Consider the following 23,308-nt stretch of genomic DNA (forward strand, 5'->3'; position numbering starts at 1 on the left):
CATTGTTGATTGCAAATAGCTTTCTGCCGAGTCTTTTCACTGGCTTACAGCAATCCCAAATACAGAAAGTATTTTTATTTAGAAATCACCTCACAATTGTTTTCTATGCAAAGCACTGTAATGGTTTTCTTACTTCTAGTTATACTGAAATTCCCTTTTTGAGAACGGGTATGCCCTACATTGGGGCCTTTTCTTGCAGACCTTACTCATGCAATTATTTCCATTGAAGTCAATGGGATTATTCACCCAAGAAAAGTCGACACCAGCGGTTCTCAACGGTGGTCTGTGGCCCTCTGGGCGTCCATGAGCCCTTTAAGGAAGACCACGGGGCCCTGCGGTTGAAACCCGGTGCCCCAAGCCCTGGCATCTTCCCCTCGCCCTAGGCTGAAGCCAGGAGCGGGGCTGAAGCCGGGAGGCCCCCAACCCCCCATCTGAAGCTGGGACAGCACGGGGCTGATGGCGGGAGCCCCAGTGCCCCACCGCAAGCTGGGAGCCACACAGGACTGGAGTCCCGGCGCTCTGTGGGCAGAAGCCCTGAGCCCATGGGCAGAGTTGGCGGGGGCACCAGGGTGTTGCTCCCCCACCCCCAAACTGCAGTGCCTTACTCAGAGTGGGGCAGTCCAGGGGCAGCTCCTCCTCTCCTCCAGCCCCCCTCAGGCCCAGCCCTCTGGCCAGGTTGTACGTGGGAAGCCAGAGCCAGGCAGTGTGGGGAAGCTGCTCCTCTGGCTGGTGGTGCCATGGATTGGGCAGGCGTGGCATTCCCCCTTCTGGTACTGGTGCCTGCTCCACAGCTCACAGCTCACGCAGCCGGTAAGAGCCACCTGGGTGGGGCTGGCAGAGCCCTCGGGGAGCAGCCACCGCAGGGGGAGCCCTCCTGGCACACAGCCCCTAACTATCCTTCTCTCTGCACTCTGAGCTACCCCCCTGCCCGCGCACAGCCCCTTGCTACCCCCTGCCTGCACCGAGCTACACCCCTCACTGCACATGGCCCCTAGCTACATCCTGCCTACACTCTAAGTGGTTTTCAAACTTTTTGAGCTGAGTCCCCCTTTGAGTTATATTTTTTGGTTGCGACCTTCCACAAGCCAGACAGGTTGGATGGCCTGCTGAGGTGAGTCGGGGGTGGAGGCGGCGCTCCCTCCCTGGACCCCGCTGTGCAGAGCTGGCCCGAGCCCTGTCAACACTTGCCCCCCCCAAATAGAAGTCAAACGAGCCTATGCCCAAGGGGTCCCCCCAGCCCAGAGCCCCAAGCCCCCTTCACCCCTGCTGGGCCCTAGAGTTTTTATAGCATGTTGCGGCGGGCCTCAGTAAGAAAAAGGTTGAGAACCTCTGGTCTACACGATCAGGCCCATGTCTGATTATTTATAAGCTAATAGATGGGAAATACATGTTAGAAGTTTGATGCTTTGAGGAAATGGAAAAATTATGCAAATTAGCTGTAATACAATAGAACTAATTACACTGCTTAGAGAAAGACAATATTTAATTATTACTTTCTAAATGGCTGACCATCTTGTATGTGTTCGCTGAAATTGTTTAGGACACATTAAAGCTGCCCATTGGCTTCTGAGTTATAATCACTCCAGGATTTGATTAAAAAGCACTAAAACACACACATGGGGATTGCCAACAAATCCTCCCTGTACCATATGCTTTTCAATAAGCTTTGAGAAAGTATTGCTCAAACTAAGGCTGGATTCCCCAGAGAGGTACTGAACTCTTGTAGGAGGAGGCACACAAGCCCAAGGAAAATTGCAAAAAGTTTTATTTTAGTTTTTCGCTTTCTCGTTGGAATATTTTCACTAAGGAAAGGACCCAGCAGGCACAGAACAAGCGGGAATGAATAAATCATCAAGAGAGGACCTCACTGCTCAAGCTTCATGTTTTACATATATAACCTGCCTCCCACCTCCTTTGGAGGTTACATCATAGGAGGGCAGATTTAAGTTCTGATGAGGGTTCTTTTATAGTTAGGGTATCCTGAGTATTTGGAGATAGTTTCCCCAAGCTCCATTTGTATACGACTGAGGATATCAGAATATGTAGCTAAAGAAGGAGATGCAGTGTTAAGATGCAAGTTAAGAGACTTTTACTTATAGATAGTAAAAAGTAACCAAAATCAATAGCTACTTGAGCTAATTCATATAGATATTTGAAATTTTAATTTAATTTTTAATTTTTCACAACAAATACTGTATTGAGCTTCACAATTTTCTGAATTTATGGACATCCTTGAAAAAGACATGTTAAAATGCAATATGGGAACCTCATTACATCTGTATTTCCTGTAAGGGTTACTCTGGTCCCTGCTTGGAGCTTTTTCTATAGTTGACAGATAGCCATTTTGTTCTTCTTCCTGTAGCAATGCAGAGAAAGTAAAAGTTCAAGGTGGCTGAAGCTGAGCCAGGAACCATCTGTGAGTGGGCAGACAAAAAACTATAAGAGACTGTCTGTAGAGTGTGATTCATTCTGGGGGTTAGAAGGTGCTTGGGGGTGGTGAGGGAGAGGGAAATTGCCCGGAGTATTCTTACTCATTTGAGTTTGGGAAAGGGAGTAGAATTAAATAAGAGGACATCAAGATAGTTTGGGATAGAGCTGGCTGAATTTTTCTTAACCAAAACTTTTTTGCTGTCAGAAAATACGGTTTCATCAAGATTGGAATTTTCTTCAGGAAAATGTTGATATTTGATGCTCTTCCACCTCCCTCTCTGCCCAAATCAGGAAAATCCAAATGAAAAATTTTATTTCAAATTGACATTTAGAAATGAAACTTTTATTTTTCATTTGGAAGTGTATGTTTAAAATGAGAAATTTCCTTTCAACCAGAATATTTTCTTTCAATTGGAAATGTCAAAAATTTCCATTATGATCTGATTTGAAACTTTTCAGATTTTTTTGGTTTTATGAAAATGTTTGATATTTTAACATTTTGCCTAGATTTCGAATGGAAAGTAATTTTGAAATGTCAAAATTTCCCCTCTAAAGAATAATTCCATTTTTCAAACAGCTCTAATGTGTATTGTGGGCGCAAATAGATGCACTTTACTATTCGATGGATGCATGTTTGTGAGCCAGCTGAAAATTTGACCCCTAATCAGTAATCCATGGTCCCCTTTTTCCTGTGAGTGCAAGGTGAAGACATAAATGATCACTTGTAGATTGTTGCAGGTGAATTCAAACCAAAAATTAGTTTTATTAGTCTACCGAGGAAGATACACAGAGTAAGAAATATTATGCTAATATGCATTTATTTTGATTTTAAAGTTCAGGAGCAGCACAGTTTGCAGATAAAAAGGAACAACAAAGATCTGCCCATCTCCTTTTCAAAATGGCTGACCTGACCATTCTCCAAGATACCAAAGACCCCTGAATAAGAATAAATAAATAAAATGAGGTTGAGCATGTGTAGAATTGTAAGAACTCCTCCTCAGTGGCATAAATAGTGGCTGTAGCATGGGTCATAGACTCCTTTTATTCCTTGGAGGTCTCCCTTCCAAGTATTCACTGGGCCCTATTTTACTTAAATTACAAGCTCTGATAAGGTTACAGCCCTCAGGAGTCAGCGGCTGCTGCTATCAGAGATAACCAGAAAGCCTAGAGCATTAGATTGCTAGCCATCCAATTAATTCACCAAGCCCACTCCAGTTTAATTCTAAAAATCATTAAGGTGAAGTCTGTTTACACAATTTGTTTTGAGGCATCCAGACACTGCCCTCTGATTTTCAAAATTTACTACGACTCCTATAATTTATTCATCCCAGGATGTACATATACATCTTTAGTATCAAAATGAAGTTTGAGCAGTGGTCTTCCTGAGTAAGATGTCCCGCACTTTAGAACATATATATGCTTCAAGGATCACCGTTCAGTAGATCTGAATGACTTCCTGGACAAAAAGCATTACTCGCCTTCCATAATGAGAATTATATAAGGAGCCTTTTTAATCTTCAAACAGCATTAAAATATTAATTCATCTCAATAATACCTAGTTCTTATATAGTGCTTGTCATCAGTAGATCTTAAAGTCCTTTACAAAGGGTATCAACATCACTTCCCCCTTTTTACAGAAGGGAAAACTGAGGCACAAATAGGTGACATGACTTGTCCAGCATCACGGTGGCAGAATCAGGAATAGAACTTGGCTCTCCTAAATCCTAGTCGAGTTCTTTGTCTGGGGCCCCCTGGGGGGGGCCACAAGTAGATTTCAGGGGTGTCCACCAAGCACGGCCAACATTAGATTTGCTGGGCCCAGGGCAGAAAGCCAAAGTCCCATTGTGTGGGGCTGAAGCCCAGGGCCCTGAGCCTCACTACTCAGGGCTGAAGCCGAAGCCTGAGCAACGTAGCTTTGTGGGGGCCCCAGGCAGTTGCCCTGCTTGCTACCCCATAATGCTGGCCTTGGGTTTTATATGCAGAAAACCAGTTGTTGGGGCACAGGTGGGTCATGGAGTGTTTATAGCATATTGGGGTGGGCCTCAGCAAAAAAAGGGTTGAGAACCCCTGTGCTAGACTGCCCTACCTCCCTATTTAACATTCACTCTTTTGTACGGTTCCCAGTGTCTGAGTGATTAAACATCTTTGTGTGGCAGTTCAAGGTATTTCTATCACCATTTTACAGACAGGGGAAGTGAGAAAGAGAGGTCTGACATGTCCAAGGCCAAACTGGGAGTCAGTGTCAGCAGTTGCTGGCTCCTAGTACTATGCTGAGGCCACTAGGTTATAGCTCTTACAGAACATGGGACTGTCAAGAAACATTGTAAGATGTGGAGGCACTAGTGAATATTAGAAGGTTCATCATCATGAACGATCAGAGTTGACACACCTAAATCAGCTAAGGAATTAAAACGTTAACAACAACTTTCTTAGCTCCAAACCAAATGTTTCTCAACATGTCACATTGACTTCCCCTCGTTGAAGATGACAGGTCTGAACTTTCCAAAGCAAATAATTATAGAGTCATGTAAGCAAATAAAAAAATAGTAGCACGTTAAATAAATAAGATAAAAAAGTAAAATTTTCATGGGTGAGAAACTCTAAAGCAAGATGTCGGCGCTTGTTGAAATTTTCACCATCAAATTCACCTTTGGCTGAAAATAAGCATGTGAAATTTCAGCCCCAAAGATCTATTTTTGGTAAGTTTAAAGGCATGACAAATAGGAATCAGCCTGGAATGTCCACTGAACCTTTAAATATGGCCTATACTGAGATCCCATAATATACTATAGCTCAGAAAAGGCCCAGCCCCTTTATAGGGTCCCTTTCCCATCTGTTATTCCTCACCAATCCACTCTGAGACATTCAACATGTTTATCTTTTAGCTAAAAGTAGTTGAAGGCTTAGATTATTCTAAAACTACCAGAGGGATTTTAATGTGATTTTACTGCTCATGGAATGGGTGAAATTGATAGCCCTGTGGAGTAACATCCTCTATTTATCTTCTATACACATCTAGGATAGGCAGCAGAAAGCGTCATCCCGTTCCTTCACCACCATGTCTCAAAACTGGAGGGATCACTTCAAGGGATGAGAGAGGCGCTCCAGTTGATCCTTTGCCTCTCTGCTGAGATTTCCAGTCTGTGTGCCAATCAGTGCCAATTGTGGTGGTGGATTTTGTGATGTGGATGTCTGTCTACTAGCAATTCAGGGTAACTGATTTTAAAAATGCCAATATATGGCCTACTCCTGAGAGGTATCCAGCCATCACTGACTTCTCTGGGAGTTTTGGTTCTCAGCATCTTGCAGGATAAGAAACTAAGTGCATCACCCCTGTACATCTCAAGATGAATATATGATAGACACAAAAGTGTAATTGCAAACACATTTTAGCTTTATTCTGCATTAAATATCAACATTACACATTTAATTTCTTGCTGAGAAACTGATCATGCTGATAATCTACTGAAAATCTTCCTGAAGCTTCAGGTTGAAATTTAGCAGCTCTCTGTGTATTTTGCCCCTTGGAGATGATTCTCTGCCACCTCCTTGCAGTTAGTAAAAGTAGTGGAAACACTGACAACGGAGTACCTGGGCTTAGGGGCTTTCCCACTTGGCACAGAGCCTCTGCAATAGATCTACACTGGCTCCCTTGTGTAAAAGAATGCCAGGAGCCAGGAAGGGAAGGAAGACGGCATGGTCAGGGTATGTTTTGCTCTTGCTATTTCAGGCTGGTGGAGACAGCTAACTGGGAACTGTCCCAGCCAGAACAAAATGAGCCTTATGTTGCTGTAACTTACACCAGAGCTGAGCAGACCCTCAGTCTCAAAATTCAGGAAGTACAAAGGTGGCTTAAAGCTTTGCCCCCCACTTTGGTCCAATATTCAATGCAGGAATGAAGAAACAGAAAACCATGTAGATCATTATGTCTATGTCAAATCACCATATAGCACTGTAGGAACACTATCAGGTCAAATTTGATCCCAAATTCTGGTTCTACAAAAACACATTTTTACATTGTTTACCTATAACAAATAGAATTGGTATTGTGGCTTTTCAAAAAAAAAAGGGGGGGGGGGAAGGGGAGACTTTTAAAAAAAACCCAAACAAACCAAATAAACAAGCATTCCCTTTTGTGTTTGCAGCCAAAGCATTGGAACATTTTGCCGGTGCGAGACACCAAGAAAATGAAAGTGACTAAAATCTGAAATTGAATTGACCAACCTATTTTCATGGCTCAAATTGGGAGAAATTGAAAAAATGTAAACAACCATTGTAAATAAGGAAAAATCAAGTAGGTGGTGTCAGGTTTAACAATCTGAATTAATTAGCAACATTGTTAAAGAAAACTGCTCTAAATTTGTCTGATTTTTAGCCTGAAAATGCCCTTTTTTTAAAAAAACAAAGCCAGTTGTACTCCTCATAGCTGCAGAGGACCTAGCCAGTGTATCCTTAGAGTGGTATAAATACAAAAAAGACATTTAGGTTTTATAAGGTTGCCATAGCTGAATATAAACATGCCCTAAAAAATGACCTTGTGCTGTTATAACTAAGCGCACAAAACAGTTTTGAGACATTAGAGGACACTGGCCCTGAGACAGATTTTTACAAATCTATAATGAATTGCAGAGAACATTTCCAGACAAGGAAAGCACGACCCTTCAGAGACCGCTCTTCTAGTTCCACTCACAGCAAGCAAGTCACATAGCAATACAGGGCAGACAAGGAATTAAGGGTATCAAAGCAGACTGTGACTAGATGAATGTCATGAATTTGGGATTAGAATGAGGCAATGATCTCATCTGACATGGCAATTGTCAAAATCAGCACTGGCACCACTGCAGTGAAGGGTGTGGTTGGAATGGCTATCCTAATGAGGGAAGCTAGAGGAAAAAAGGAGCTGGGATTTTTTTTTAATAGGTCAGAACACTGGATTAATTCTTTAATTTTCACCTGAACCTCTAATTGAGGCAGAAGGGACCTTTGTTTAATGTCTCATCTGAAAGACAGTGCTCTAGCTCTGTTTGTTTGTCGATGTGTTTTACACCTTGTTGTGAACACCATCAGGCTCAGATTGATCTGTTGTGCAAAGAGGCCCATAGCCATATTGCTGCTTCCAGGAATACTCTGTTTCCAGGGCCTGATGGTCAGAACCTAGGCCTATACAGCTGTGTCATCTCTATGGAGCGCAGTGGTCTTGGCGGATCATGAAGGATAAGTTGGTCTCTTAGGTAGCAAGCTCCTAGACCATGAAATGCCTTGTAAATTAGAATCAGCTCTTAGAACTTTGCTTTCATGAGAATGGAAGCTGTGGAGCATAGGCGTGATGTGACCTTGTTTGCTAATGAGGTATGATGTTGCATGTTGTATCAGCTTCAAGTTTTTTTTCCAGTGGGGTTGTACCCAACTCTTAGTTAGATCAAGGACTCCATTTAGAACCTGCCTGGTACTACACTAGATATGAATCTAAATCCTATTATGAGTTCTAAACCACTCAGGCCATATTCTTATCTGCAGCTCAGCAGTGCTTCATGCTGACTTGGTCCTGTGATAAAAACTCTGAACAATGCGGGGGGAATAGCCCCCAAACTGGGGGAACACAAAGAGCACTTTGCTTCCTTCCTTCTCAGGTATACTCGTCATTGAGGATCTTGCCCTGTGTATTTTGGACCATGCCCAATATAATAATAGGTAAACTACAAGGCTGAGTACTAGGTCTACCTATGGTTGGGCACAACTACTATAAAAAGGCTGAAGCCGGTACAGTACGCAGCATTTCAACTCATTGGCAATAAGTCAAGTCCATGAAAATGTGCATTTATTTTTATTAAAAATAGGCAGGATACAACGTAAAAAGTGTGATGCCTGTTCTAATGTATGCCAGCTGACAATGACTCCAGGGATCCTTACAGGAACTGGAAATCAGTGGGGTGCAAAGGGGTTCCAGACATGCTCCATCCTCACCACACATCCTATACCAGCTACTGCCAGATGTTTGTCATTGGAGCTGCTATGTCAGCTCTTTGCTATCTGATGATTCCTCTACATAGGAGAGGATCCTTTGGGGATTGGATCGATTGGGTTTAGGATCCACTTTGTGGACCAACACAAATGGCTGGGGTGCAGCTTAGGACTGGGGCCATAACCTCAAATCAAGAATGCCACTTTCTGAGGTATTTTCTGGCAAACCATGCTATTACAGATTCCATTTGCTGCAGTCATAAGTCAGTATAACACACATCAGTGTATGAACAGTTTTGCTGCTAACATCACTGTTTATTTGTATTCCATCCTTAGCCATCCACTCAGGATTGATTATGTCTCAGATTAAGTTTATTTTAATGAATTATCCTGTACCTTTGGCTTTGGCTATTCATTTTATATTTGCTAATTAATATGCCAAAGCCAGCTTTACAAGGAAAGTGCCTGACATTTTATTGATTACTTCATTTTGATTCATGTGGTCATGTTTCTACTTCTCTGTATGTTGCTTAGCTGGGGTGAAAACAAAAGAAAAGTCTTTAAGCAAACTGCAATAATAATAATAATAATTAATAATAATAATGTTGCCCCTCGCCCAAGGTGAAGTACGCTCAGACCTCCACACTGATGGTTGCTCCTTGAGGTGGCTTTTCCCTTCGCCTGGCATGGGTTGAATCCTGGGTTCTTTTTTGTGACACCTGATGCCTCTATCCCTGGTGACTCCTCGCTGTGCCTGGGATACAAAGGATCTGTCCCTTGGGAAAACTGAATAATCCTACCACTGCTGGCAAGGGGTATAAAACTCAGTACAAGAAACAATCAAATACATCAACACAAAGCCCAACAAAGAAATGACACAGCCCAAAAGAATAATATAACAAAGGGGGGCTTTACTGGGGCTCGTCCAACTGGCAGCCTGTGGACCAGATCTGTGCTCCCCTGCTAGGTGGACCCTTTCCCTTCCTGGTTGCAGAGCATCCTCTGAGCTGGCAGGTGCCAATCTGGGTGGGGTGGATGGAGGTGCTCAGAGACAGGTCAGCATGGGGATGCTGCAGCCAGGATGGGCCTGGGCCAGAGCCACGTGCAGCCCAGGGTGGAGCTGCCTGTACAACAGAGGCCCCAGTGAGGAGAAGGACAGAACAGCTGACACCTGGTGGACCAAATGGAAGGCCCTCTGGCCCACAGGTTGCTAACTGAAGAACACTGCCCTAGAGGCTCAGTTCAGATTTCGAGGAGCTAGCAGACACCAAATGGGGGTTACAATAATAACCACCCTTGGTCCTACATTAATGCATAAGAGGAGGACTGGGACCCATTCAGTATTTTTGGTCTGCCATCATCAGAGGGCTAGTCATACCATCAGTGCTCAGCATACCCATCGGGTATAGCCCACACTTGTCTGCATTCATTTGAATATAAAGTACAATGATGCATCAAGTGTATATTTTGTTTATTTAAATAATCAGATGGTTTGTTTCATTTATTTTTTATTATTTCACTTTATTTTTTTAAAAGAAAGGATCTTGGCTGCAGGGTCTGGATTTCCAGAGATGGGGCCCTATTTTGCTGCAGCCGGAACAGACACAAGCCTTGTGGTTCTGGGAAGAGGGGGTGCTGAGGGACCATTGCCCTGTAGCATTATTTGCCTCCCTACAACCTCTGGATCATTAATGGGTAAGGTAATGCTGTTCTTATCAGCATTAACTTACATTGCCCTTCTGCAGTTTGGTATCCCATCTTTGCATGCCCCTGGAGGGAAGAGGTAGTAGGCAGCCCTGGTCATTTAGCTGCTGAATTATGTCATCTGGAAGGAGAGTTGTAGAAGGCAGGAGCTGGGGGAATCACAGGGCCTTAACATCTCTGGAGAGCCAGTGATTTTTGAGGGCTGAACCACTTCTTCATTCCCTGGGGGAGGAGGCAAACTGAGCCTCTTGTCCAGCTGTGGACAAATAACATGGAAACTCCATGAAGTGATCCTTGAGGAGTTTCAGAATTCCCTATGTGGATCATTCCCAGTGTGGCGTAGCCCCACTCTGATTCGACTGAATGTATGAAGCAGGTTTAAGCTTAGTTTTAGTGTGCTTATGGAGAAGTACTTTTCGTTCTGTGGAGCTGGGGAATGGGCGAAATCTAATGAAAAAAGTAAACGGTGACTGTATAGGACCAGCAGGTTAAATAGCATCATTCTCTTCATATCTATTTAGGCTGAGTTTACAGCTTACAGGGCTCCCCTGGGCTGGAGGGATAGGGAATTGTTTTGGTGACATCTGCTGCTCAGCGCCCAAAGTATAAGTTCTATTGTTTCTCCCTCTCTTTCGAGTGCATTTGTTCAGCTTGCTGATCTCAGAAGAGAATCAATTTGTTATAAAGCACTGTGAGCTACATTTCAAAGGGATCCTTGGTGGTTTATATTCAATGAATCCTTTCAGAGATCAGCAAGCTGAATAAACATCTCCTGAGAATGAGAAGAAAAGAACTTTAACTTCGGACTCTGAGCATCAGCTATCGCTCACTCCCTGTCACTTGTATGTGCGATTGTAGATCCTTTTGGCTGTGTAGGCAAAATCATGCAAACAAAGATGACAAGATTTGAAAAATCTGGTATCTAAATCTCCAAATGAAGTAAGCTCCTTTAATAAAGTGATGCAGAGTTTCCTAGTGTAAGTTCAACTAGGTTGGAGTATTGTTTATCGATTAGAGCCAGACTGCGGGATTAAATTCTCAGCTCTGTCACTGACATACTGAGTTGCACTGGGCAAGTCATTTAGGCTCAAACTTTCATAAATGGCTTCTATTTTTGAGTGCCCAGTTTTAGACATGAAAGCTGTGGGCATTTACTTTAAAGTGGCCAGATTCCACACCCACCACTCTCGTCTTTCAGTGGGAGCTGAGGTTACTGGGCACCTATGAAGATCCAGCCTTACCTATTTAAAGCTGGGCCACCTAAAAACAGAGGCACCCAAAATTTACCACTTTTGAAAATTTGAGCTTAACCTCTCTGTGCATCTAGTTAAACATCTGTAGACCAGCCATAACACCAGCCTCACTGGGATATTGTGTCTTAGTTGTTTGTGAATTATTTTGCCATCCCTGGATGCAAGAGGCTTTATAGTACAAAGTAATTAATAGAACTGTCTATCACCTTTGTATAATATCTATGATTTGTCATCATACACTTCCTCCCACTCCACATCTTTTTCCTTTGGAGGTGCCTGACCCCGATAATATCAATTTAACTGATGTGGCTCCTGGATCTTTAAGGAGGTTTTTTGTTCAATGTCCGACAACCACTGATTTCCAAGTAGGCAACGCTAAGACTTATGTTGTTTTAGCTTATTAATATAACAGTTATTTGGAAACTTGTTTAGACTTTATCTCTGCTAACATTCCCATGCTGATTTCATGTCTGATAAATTCCATGCACATGGCCTCATTCCCAGAGTGAAAAGAGCACAATGTTTAGCCACACACTGTAAACAATTTTTGTAAATGAGCTGCCTTTCCCCCAGCTTTAGTATGTGTGCCATTTTGAAGATAGGAGCATATTTATCTCTGGATGAAAAATTCACACATCATTCAATTCTGACTCAGTTTTCCAAAGACCTTGTGGATTAAAACCATTTGTGCCAAGGTGCTACACAATATAGTCAGGGACATGTATATTTAATCCTTCATGTGCTTTATTACTTCAACAGGAGTTTATGGGAGCTGTGTTTGTCTGAGGTGATTGGTAATGGTGCTAGAAAGGATTTCAACTCTTGGGCACTGGTTTGATGCTGGCATAGGTCAATAGTGATTTAAAGACAATAACTAGCCAAACAGCTGTTTGGTAGCCTAAGTGACATGAATGGGGTGATTGCTGGTCTTGTTCCTGAAACTCATGAAACACCATTATAACTGCTCCCTTGCTGGCTGTTTCAGTCAGGTCCTGACCTGGAAGAGAGCTAATCCCTCCATGACAGGTTAAAGGCACATGAGTGGGGAGATGAGTCCAGCCTCTGTTGTGGGTAAATGATTTCCAAGGTTGTGTCAGTCTGGCATCTTACACCAGCACTAAATTCATTTTAATAATACTGGGGTTTTAATGGCTTTCATTTTATTACTCACCTGGTTAAAACACTATTAAATCATACAGGTTTTAAAAGCCTGCAAATTATCTGCAGTGATGTATGAGTACCACAGGGCTCACAGTATAAAATGCTAGATTTGAAAACCTGCCTCGATATTTACAGGGCTTTGTTACTCCATCCAAGCCTCTCTTGAACCAAACACAGTCTTCATCCACAGACTTGCCACTGGAGAACATTTAAGTTTATGCTAGAGATTGGGGAGACAATTTCCAGAACTGAAATCCACACCAATTCTGGCTTCTGAAACCAACCACTGAATCACTAACCAAGCAGAGAATGTCACATCTTCAGTGGTTGTAGGAGGTTCACAGGCTTATTATTCTAGCTTTAACTAATTTTTTCAAAAATCCCACCCATACAAACAGCTTTAGGCTTCATAACAATTGATTAAATTTATAGTTCCAAATGAATACCATCCAGCAACAAAAAATAATCATACAAAAATACTGAATTAACTCAGCCAACAATAAATTAAAGAAACAAAACAGAACCTTTCCCCTCTGTAGGAACATATCCTCATCCTCTCCCCCAAACCCTGGAAGATCATCTAAACTATTTTGGATCAAAGGAGATACCAGTTTATAGCCAACCCTGGGTTATACTGGCTTCTCCTGGAATAATCTAGGACTGAATGATGACAGTGATGAAAAGTCCACCTGGAGGAGTTACTCAGATTTACACCAGTGGAAGTGAATTCAGAACCTTGCTCTAAGTTCCTATATGCAGCCACGATTCCCTGTATCGGGCAGGCTGTCCCATGGCCTCTGTTGCAAGATGGGAGTAGGAATTTGGAGAGTTTTGAAGGCTAAATAAATGCTCTACTTTTGTGTTTTGAAAAAAGATTAAATATATTTTAAGAGAGAAAAAAAGAGAAAATGTACAAAGAGTTTTGTTAGAGTGACTGCCAACCTCGATTACCAAACACTACAGTATTTATTTTCTTGTCTATTTTTTACTCCTTCCTTCAAGGATGATGGTTAAAGGACAGGATAATAAGATGTGGGAACGAGAACTTGCTAAGAAGCAATTTCAAAAAGACGAAGAAGAAAGAAAGAAAGAAAAAAGGAAAGAAAGAGAAAGGCAAATACAAGCATTTCAGTTAGCTAGTCAAGGTTAGTTTCATGTTATCTGCTATAACTGACATTATGAAAAATTATAGCTGGCATAAAACCAACTTTACTAATGATAAACCTTAGGACATTTGTCTTTGATAGTGCTTGACAGCTCAGTGATTTGTTCTTTTTTGAGACTAACTCCCTCCCCGAATTGTCTATGATGTCTTATATCTTCATTTACTGACTTCAGAGGAGTAAGGTTTTTGTACAATGGAGATTTACATGCAAAGCAGCATTTTTACCTTCTTTCATTGCATAGACCAGAGCTGAGCTCAAATGCATCATGGGAAAAAGGGCATTTCTAGCCCTAACTCTCTTTTGCTCCTAGCCAGAACTCTGCCTCATAATACTGAGTTGAGTTTGTGGCTCCAAGGGTTCACCTGGAAACTTTTGCAAAGACAAAATTGTGGTTGGAAAACAGCAGATTTTCACACTACAGAAAATGGAGTCCTTTGGATTTTTAAAACAGACATAAAGCCAAATGACCAAAACTCAAGTTTTTGGAAAAACTCTGCAGCTTGAGGAAAGATGTTCCTTATGCGTAAAACACTGGACTGCAAGTCAGGAGATCCGGGGTTAATTTGTACTCTGCCAGAATTTTCCTGCGTGACCTTGGCAAGTCGCTTCATCTTTCTGTCGATGGGATCTGTAAAATGGGGAGAATTAATGCTGATGTTCTCCCACCCTTTGTCTGACTTATCTAGCCAGATTTTAAACTTTTCAGAGCAAGGACTGCCTTCCTGTAGGTATGAACCGTGCCTAGCACAGCCATGGGTGGAGGACTGCCTGGTGTGCCACCTTGGCCAGGTCGAGGCACTGGTGTGAGACACAGCACCTTGCTGTAGTTTCTCATTTTCAGCAATAGCAGGCAAAAAGGCTGAATCTTTTAAGAAGAGTCAGACGCAGCATTTTGTGGTAGCTTGGGAAGCAGTTTTTTTGCTGCTCCCCTTCTCTCCAGATGCCAGCTTGGCTAGCAAGCAGTCCCTGTGAGCAGCATTCAGTGCATCAGTAACCCACAGGGCAGGGCACAATTTGCAAGTCAATAGCAGAGCTGTCAAGAGGGGAGTGGAAAGATTTAATTCTATGATTTGATTAAGGTTGATTTAAAATGGTAAAGAGTGTGTGTGTGTGTGTGTGTGTGTGTGTGTGTGTGTTAACCTAAAACTCCATGTTGATTCCATGTGTTTCCTCCTAAGTATGTGTTTGCGCCTGTTTTTTCTGGGGTGAAATGGTGAAACTTCCTCCCTTGTATTTTGACAGTGTTTTTTGAGGGGAAGGGGGAATTTTGGTCAGAAAGTTCAAAAGACTGGTCTGAACCTCCAATTTACTGTGGGAGATGTGTGCCATTTTCTGTCTGTTCTGTAACCCAATCTTCAGCTGCATAAAGCTAGCAAAAGGAATTCACTTTCCTTTGGGGAAGGTGCCCTGCATGGTGGTCTTGATCTTTCCTACCTTGCTTGGCTGCCTAAGGCTCCTCTTACATAAATCCCTCCTATGCTATAAGGATCTGGGAGCCAAGGGAGAAATCACCATCCTCCCTTGTTCTCCTTTTCTATTCCACCCATCACTTCGCCCACACACAAGGTGCTGTCAAATAATGTGTGGAAAAGAAACCTGGGTTCATCCAGCAGGGGGAGCCAGGCTCCCACTGACTTGCTGCACCCCTGAAATGTGGTGAACAATGAACGTCAAAGAGTGTGTGGATGTGGAGTGAAAACCGCGAGGTGGGAAAGAAACGAGAAATAAACCAGCAGGGAAAGATGAGGCGAGAGTCCTTTCGGCTGGGATCCCTGCCTCATCTGCAAGCCATAACAGCCAGCCTGTGGGATAAATGACTTCTCCCCTATGTTGGTGAGTACATGCCACAGGGGAAAGAGTTTGACTAGGTCTTAGTGTCAAGTCCAGTTGTGTGTGTTGTGTCTTTTGTTAGTCTGTGTAAATGTGTGTGTGATTTGTTTGTGTTTAGTGTGTCTGTGCATTTTTGTGGCTGTTTAATTTGTTTGGGAGTTTTCTAGTTTTTTTGTAACTCTTCAGTGCTTGGTGTGTGTGTGTTTTGTGTCTGATTATGGGTTGCTGAGCATTAGTGTTTGTGTATAATCTTTACTTGCACAGTGAATGTATGTGTGCGCACATGGGTGTTGTCATTTACATTTTTTAGAATATTTCAAAGGGGACAAGTTAATTGCATCTGCTTACTTTTCATGTCAATTAATTAACCTTATCTAGTTTTAAATGGTGAAATACTCTTTGTCACCCCATGTGCCACTGAGATGAATGTCATTTAGGACAGCTGAAATTAATACCCTTTGCTCAATCAAACGCCAGGGTGTTGGCATTTATTACCCTTTTTGTGTCTCCCTCTGTGTGTGTGGCTTGAGTGTGCAGTATACAGCCTACTAAGCTACATAATGATCGGGGACAATGAGACAGGAGGAAGTCCTGTGGGATGCTCTGGAAATGCTTCTTTATGGAATCACTCCTTGGATGCCAGAGGGAGTGACTGGGGGGCTGCTGCGGCGTTTGGCCATTGCATAGTCCCATGTCTGTCTTTTCCCTTTCTTAATGCTTTAGGAAGGAGACCCAAGTAAAACAGACACTTCCTGGAGAGGCGATGTTGCCACCCGATACCCCAGGCAGAAGGAAGTCTTTGCTATCAGGGTCCCCCACTCAGCAAGACGGAGGGAAAGTCCCTGGGACTGGAGATGTAAATCCCAGGGCAGGGTGCAGGAGATCCTGAAGAGCCTGCTGCACCTGGGCTTTGTGTAAAGGGAAAGGCATGTTGCCGTTGGACCTGATCCCTGGAATGCTACTGTGAGGAGCAGCAGTTGGAAAGAGGATTATTCCTTGATGATTATGAAGAACTAGCTTGTCAGCAAAGTGTCAGAGTAAACTCTTTCCCACAGGAATAGTAACACACTCCCACAGCTTATGGTAGCCACCGGCCTGAAAGCTACATCAGTGGCTGAAGGGAGCTCCACTCAGGTCTTTCCCATTTCTTCCTCCTCTTCCCCTTATTTCTTCTTCCAGTGAAGACTGAAAGACAGAAACATCACTCAGATCTTGCTAGAGTGTTGGAAATACCGTGCCTTTGTTTGGGATGATTTGTACTGATGTGCCACTTCAATGGGATGTACAAAGTGTGACTTGGTTGATGACCGTTTAGCCAGGACTGAGCTGGTTAACAAAGTTTGCAGGCTGAGCACAAAGACTGGGTGGAATGGAAGCAGCCTGCCATGCACTTATAGGACTCTAGTTTTAAACAAGAGATCTTTATGAAGGAGCTTGAAAACCAGACCTATTGTTCATCTGAAAATTAATTCCTGCCGATTAAACCATTGGCTTTTATTTTTTCCCCACCTGATGCAATGCAGTGCCTCTCTGTTGGTTTTGTATATGTGATTTGCTATGCAATTCAAATACTAAATAAGAAGGAGAGACAAACTTTCATCCCAGGACAAACAGAAAATCAAAGGTGAAAGGTAGGATTCAGATTTTCTCATTTAATTAAAAATAAATAACGTAAGCCATTCTTTACTGAAAGCCTTTAAACACACACACACACACACACACACACACAATGTAAATTTATTTTCTTTGCTTCTAGGACTGTGAGACCTAAACAATGTGGAACAAAATGAGGAGTTGCTCCCTGAAGCTTCCCATAAACAGAGAACCAATGTATTTTGTAGCTGGAATGCACTGAGGGTGAAAAGGGGAGAAAAAAACGTCTCATCAGTTAGAGGTTTGTGAAATTAAATTAGAAACAAAAGCACCTAATGTAATACGCTTCAGTAGATCTGAAGGGCTAGTCAAATGGACACTGGAAACACTGGATCAATAGCCTATTTAAGTGGGAATATATGCGAGCTTGAAAAGTGATTGCACTCTTGTCTGTTGGGTATTTTTGTAGGGGACTCAAACAGGACATATGCAGATGGCCTGTTTTAATTGGGATATTTTGTGCTTGAGCAGTACAATGTAATTTGGAAGGGATTACTAAAAAAAAAAATCGGTGCAGAGTTGACTGTGTTTGTAAATTTCAGCTACTTGCCACACTGCTTTTGATGCCTCTTGATGTGATTCCTAAGGAGTATGGGGTCCATGCAAGGGTGAAGAGACTATAACACAAACCTTCGGTCTGCCTGGCAATGAGTAATTAATGGACGCCTGATGTATCTGTAGTCTCTGCAAGCAGAGGAGTTGATGTCATCATGATTTTCATGATATGATTTTCCCTCAGGAGAAGCTATGACTTGGAACGACACCACAATGGACGGGGAAGGGTTGCTCGTTGAAAGGGACTCCTCCTTTCGGATCCTTACAGGTTGCTTCCTTTCTTTGCTGATACTTTCCACGCTTCTGGGGAACACACTGGTGTGTGCAGCTGTCATTAGATTTCGCCATCTGAGGTCCAAGGTGACCAACTTCTTTGTAATCTCCTTGGCAGTGTCAGATCTTTTAGTGGCAGTCTTGGTCATGCCTTGGAAAGCTGTTGCTGAGATAGCTGGTTTCTGGCCTTTTGGTTCATTCTGTAACATCTGGGTGGCATTTGATATTATGTGCTCCACGGCCTCAATCTTAAACCTTTGTGTCATTAGTGTAGACAGATACTGGGCCATCTCTAGTCCATTCAGGTACGAGAGGAAAATGACCCCCAAGGCAGCTTTCATCATGATCAGCGTGGCATGGACCTTGTCTGTATTGATTTCCTTCATTCCTGTGCAGCTGAACTGGCACAAGGCTACAACCACAAGCTCTTTAGAGCTAAATGCCAGTTTCCAAGGCATAACTATGGACAACTGTGATTCCAGTTTAAACAGGATGTATGCCATCTCCTCTTCTCTAATTAGCTTTTACATCCCAGTGGCCATCATGATTGTCACCTATACAAGGATATACAGGATTGCTCAAAAACAGATAAGACGCATCTCAGCTTTGGAAAGAGCAGCAGTGCATGCTAAGAACTGCCAAAACACCACAGGGAATGGAAACAGTATGGATTGCCAACAACCAGAAAGCTCCTTCAAAATGTCCTTCAAGAGAGAAACAAAAGTCTTAAAGACTTTGTCAGTGATCATGGGGGTGTTTGTATGCTGCTGGTTACCCTTTTTCATATTGAACTGCATGGTGCCCTTTTGTGAGCCCAGCCCACCATCCAAGGGAGCAGAACCCTTTTGCATTAGTTCCACCACCTTTGATGTTTTTGTTTGGTTTGGATGGGCTAATTCCTCACTGAACCCCATCATTTATGCCTTCAATGCTGATTTCCGCAAGGCATTTTCAACTCTGCTAGGATGCTACAGACTCTGCCCTACTTCCAACAATGCTATAGAGACTGTTAGTATCAACAACAATGGGGCAGTTGTTTTTTCAAGCCATCATGAGCCCAGAGGGTCTAGCCCAAAAGAGTGTAACCTGGTGTATCTGATCCCACATGCTATTATCTGCCCAGAAGAAGAACTTCTGAAAAAGGAAGAAGAGGGTGAACTATCTAAGACCTTGGAGAAAATGTCTCCAGCACTGTCCGGTATCTTGGATTTTGAAGCTGATGTGTCTTTGGAAAAGATCAACCCCATCACTCAGAATGGGCAACATAAAACATGAACACTGAAGTTAGCCCAGCAAAATCTAACAGTCAAAAAAGATATACAAGATTTTTTGGTAAGAAACCAAGCTCTAGTGAGAATTATACTGTCATGCAAAGTTCAGATTTGATTACTGGGTGTTCAAATCAAACATAAAATTTTAAACAAAAAGGATATTGAAAACCTAAAGGTATTTCTGTGTTGTTCATACTGAATAAAACAGAGACACAAATTTAGGTACAATGCAGTGTCAAAGAAAATATTTCTTCTGCTCTATAAGTATTTATAGAAACTGGTTTCTATCTTAAATTGGGACAAGAAAAAACCCATTAACAACTTAACAATTAACCTTTGAAGAAAATGAGAGGATTTAATTTGCCATGTCTAGTACTACTGGGTGTTACCAGGTTCTAAGTAAAGTTTGAGGGATTAAAAAGGTAGGTAGATGCCTTCTTAAATTATTTCTGAAAAACAACTGAGCCTTACAAATGAGAATGGGTATTTTTAAAGATTTGGGAGATAATATGTTGATACTGGTTTTATTTATTTATTGTTTTAAATGGATATTTTTCATATGTTATAACAGATCTAGCTTTATTTAACTTATTTAAAATGTCTAAATAATGGGATATTTCAAGGGTCTCACAACTGAATTTTGACCAGTCAACAAGTCAGCACTTTCATAATGACCATTAAACACAAACCAAAAACCCCTCTCTGATAGTCTGGGTAGCCAACGAAGTAAATAAAGAAGAAGCAATCATAAAAAGCACAGCAAAAGATGGGGGAGTTAATGAAGCTGAAGCTGTGTAGAATTTATTTATTTTTTGTGGGATGGCTTAAAAAAAATAGGACCAGAGTTGACTGATTGACAAGCTGAGAAAGCTCTTCCCCTATAGAAATAAAAGGAATTGCTGCTATTTATTTTAAAAAGTTTCATGTTACAAAGACTTTGCTAGAATGTCAGTTTGTGGATCTGTAAATACCTTAAATATGAATACCACCTTAAGAAGAATCCAATTTGAGAAGAGAAGCTTCTTATATAACAATCATTAGTATATAATGTTTTGTATTTATGTAAGATAAACAGCTTTCTCAGACTTTTCTTATTTCAAGTCTTGGATATCTTTTCTGAATAAACACAATTGATTATAATGGTAGTAAATATGACAAATCTCGTTACCATCTGTATTATTACAGAAACACCAGTAGTCAAAAATCATGCTGTCTGTCTGCTAATGCATCACAGCCAGAATAACTTAACAAGTGAGGTACTTTAGTGCTTTACCTTGAAAACTAGAATGACATTAATTTTAGTCTTAAATATGTTAATAGTACATTGAATAATGAATAGTGCCTCATTTCCACTTTGGATGAAGACATTTCTAAATGTGTATGGAGCTTCAATCCCCATTTCCCGATGTCTTGTGAGCTCCATAAAATTTGCCAATGTTTATTTTGACAACTGCTACTTTTTCATTGTACTTTGAAATCAAAATCCCTGCCGTTTTTCCTTTGAAATGTCAAAAGTAGTCAGTAAACATTAGCAACAGTCATCGGCAGGCATTACCATACAGACACATTCCAAGAGAGCCATTTGTTTTTGGAATGTTAGCAAAATATCCTTCAGAGAAACTCTTCACAACCTTTATTAAAAAGTGTTATCAGGAAAAGAAAACTGAGAGAAAAATTAGAAGTCTAATGAAATATATACATCCTGCATCAGGTCTGTGTTATTTATGTATTGTGAATGTTTTCATAATTTTATTGCCTGTATGCTGCTTTCATACATATAATAAAATTATTTTGTGAACAGAAGGTCAAATAAAACAATCTACATTGCATTTATTAAATACATTCTGGTTTTTGTTTCTCATATTGGTTACATTAAAGACAAGGACATATTAACGTTTTCCCACTTGCCCTAATGTGGAACCGTACCAATGAGGTTAATAGGAATTTTCCACAGGAGCAGAAGAAAGCCCTTTGTATTGAGATGGCTTCATGTTTCTATTTCAATTGGCTACTGCCATTCATTCTGGACTGGAATTTAAAAGGGCTCAGATGTCTGATTTCGAAATAGCTGCTTTAAAATGATGGGTCTGAACCATTTAAATGCATAGGGCCTGATTCACTGGTGACTGATTGATATCAAAGATGTTGGACTGGTGTAAAACAGAAATAACGTAGTGGTGAATTACACACCTGGGGCCTTTTTGTTGTCCTTCTTTAAAACTCTGTGATACTCTTTCAAAGTGATTTGTAAAAATAGCATTGTAAGGTTCCATGACTATTGTCTCTCAGTGTGTTTCTGTTCAAAACTACTCCATTTACAAGTAAAAAGAAGCTGGACCAGACCCTCAGTTGGTGTATATCAATGTTGTTCTATTGACTCCAGTGGAACTATGCAACTTTATCCCAATTGAGGGTCCAGCCCACTGGCTTGTCTCTTCATCAGCCTGTAAATCCATTTTGAAAATGGAAAGTCAAGCTCACTTCTTTCTGCTTCAGGTATTACCAGTAGTAAGGATTCTGCAATCGGGACTGAGCCAGAGTAGAATGCAGCTCGTTCTCCCCAAGCTGTCTTGGCTCTGCAATTCTAACATGAGTAAAAAGTAATACAGGTTTATTTCAGTCAGTAAAACCAGCAGACCTGATTGTGAATGCACATTTCGCAGAGCAAGGAGGTGTAGGTTGATAGTCACTTTGCAAAACAGAAACCTACTTTGAGTCTTTTTTAGCTTGTTGGCCAGAGATTCTCTCTGCTTTGGGGTGATGCCTGGGTCCTGATATTTGTAATAAATTTGAGAAGTATGAAGGATTGGCTTCCATTTCAAAGAGTACACAAGCAAAAGGACTTTCTATGGTCCTCAATTGGGCAAATCTCTCCTTGACTTCTAGACTTTGGCCTTTTATTCCCCAAACCTCGCAATTATGAATTTTGGTCTGGAGTATAATGGAGAAATAGAGTTTAAACATAATACTCAAAGTTACTTCACATTCACTGTTGTCCCAATTATACAGTGGTTGCTTGTGCCCAAGCAAATGGAGAGGCTGCAGGTAACCAGAGCTATCCCAGTGCCTCCTTGCCCACAGATTGACCAGTTTTTCAAAGTGAAAGACTGGGCACCAGTGGGAGTGCCAGGGGCACTGTCCATGGGGATGTGGCATAACTTGCCTCTGAGGGGCAATCTGGGTTCCCCCTTTCAGAACGGGCATTGGGACACTTCAGAAAGGGCAGGAGAGGAGAGAGATTTACCCCTCTGAGACAATGCTACTGTTTTCTCTCTGTCAGCCCTTCTTTTCTCTTTCTACCTCCTCCTTCAAACCCTTTCTTACCTTCCTTGTTCCTACCACCCACACATCTCATTCTTAACACTACCAATTTATCCATATCCTTAGTCACCCATTTACCCCATTCCTTTATTCATTTGTCAGTCTAAACTGTGTCTCTCTAGCGCAGATTCTATCCTGTCCTATTTGTTTCTCAGTCCCTTCCAGCGGTTTCCAGGGCATATACAAGGGGACCCACCCTCTGCCTCTGGGGCACTAATCTGAATAAGCCTCTCAGAAGCCTGTATTACCTGCTATGCACCTTGCTCCCTAGCTCTCAGAAAGCTCTTGCAGCTAGAGTGCAGGTGCAGAGCAGGGTTTGCCAGATGCACTGAAGCCATTGCACCCTCCAGGTGCTGGATAAATTCCAGCCCTAGCCGGCCTCCTGGCACAACGGATAGCAGGAATATTATGGATGGGTCGTAGCCTGTAGTGACCAGCTACCTTCAGGTAAAATGCATCTGCTGTGCTGCTGGCAATACAAAGATTCCTAAATGCTGGAGTGATTTGAGTGGAATGTGAAAGGATGGCGGCAGCCCACTGGTACACTGGAGGGCTAGCATCGCAAAGATTGACAGCACATAGCACAAGGCAAGCTTTTTAGTTTCCATCACCTTTGCTCTTATTATGCACTAGTTAAAATGGCTGTGTGTTTGAAATGTCCCCAGTAACACATAATCTAATGTAGCCTTTCTTCCTTATAACTTCGTTGTGACGGAAGATAGTTTTAATC

General features: G+C 42.0%; 1 protein-coding gene across 2 annotated transcripts; it reads left to right on the forward strand.

The window, feature by feature from the left end:
* Positions 1-15,090: 15,090 nt before the first annotated feature.
* DRD1 (dopamine receptor D1) lies at positions 15,091-21,059 on the forward strand. Of its 2 annotated transcripts, none has more exons than XM_074960545.1 (4): positions 15,091-15,508; positions 16,229-17,136; positions 17,262-17,399; positions 17,701-21,059. In XM_074960545.1, exon 4 carries the CDS (start codon positions 17,906-17,908, stop codon positions 19,259-19,261), a length of 1,356 nt encoding a protein of 451 aa, XP_074816646.1. In that variant the 5' UTR covers positions 15,091-15,508; positions 16,229-17,136; positions 17,262-17,399; positions 17,701-17,905; the 3' UTR covers positions 19,262-21,059. The 2 variants fall into 2 exon arrangements, with proteins under 2 accessions (XP_074816646.1, XP_074816647.1); XM_074960546.1 differs by having other exon boundaries at positions 17,898-21,059.
* The last annotated feature ends 2,249 nt before the right edge of the window (positions 21,060-23,308 follow it).

The sequence above is a fragment of the Natator depressus genome, chromosome 8 (genome assembly GCF_965152275.1).
Source record: "Natator depressus isolate rNatDep1 chromosome 8, rNatDep2.hap1, whole genome shotgun sequence".
Classification (NCBI taxonomy): domain Eukaryota; kingdom Metazoa; phylum Chordata; order Testudines; family Cheloniidae; genus Natator; species Natator depressus.

Bases quoted from the DNA above. Each gene is read 5' to 3' on its own strand.
- DRD1 (XM_074960545.1), top strand. From the start codon at position 17,906: ATGACTTGGAACGACACCACAATGGACGGGGAAGGGTTGCTCGTTGAA.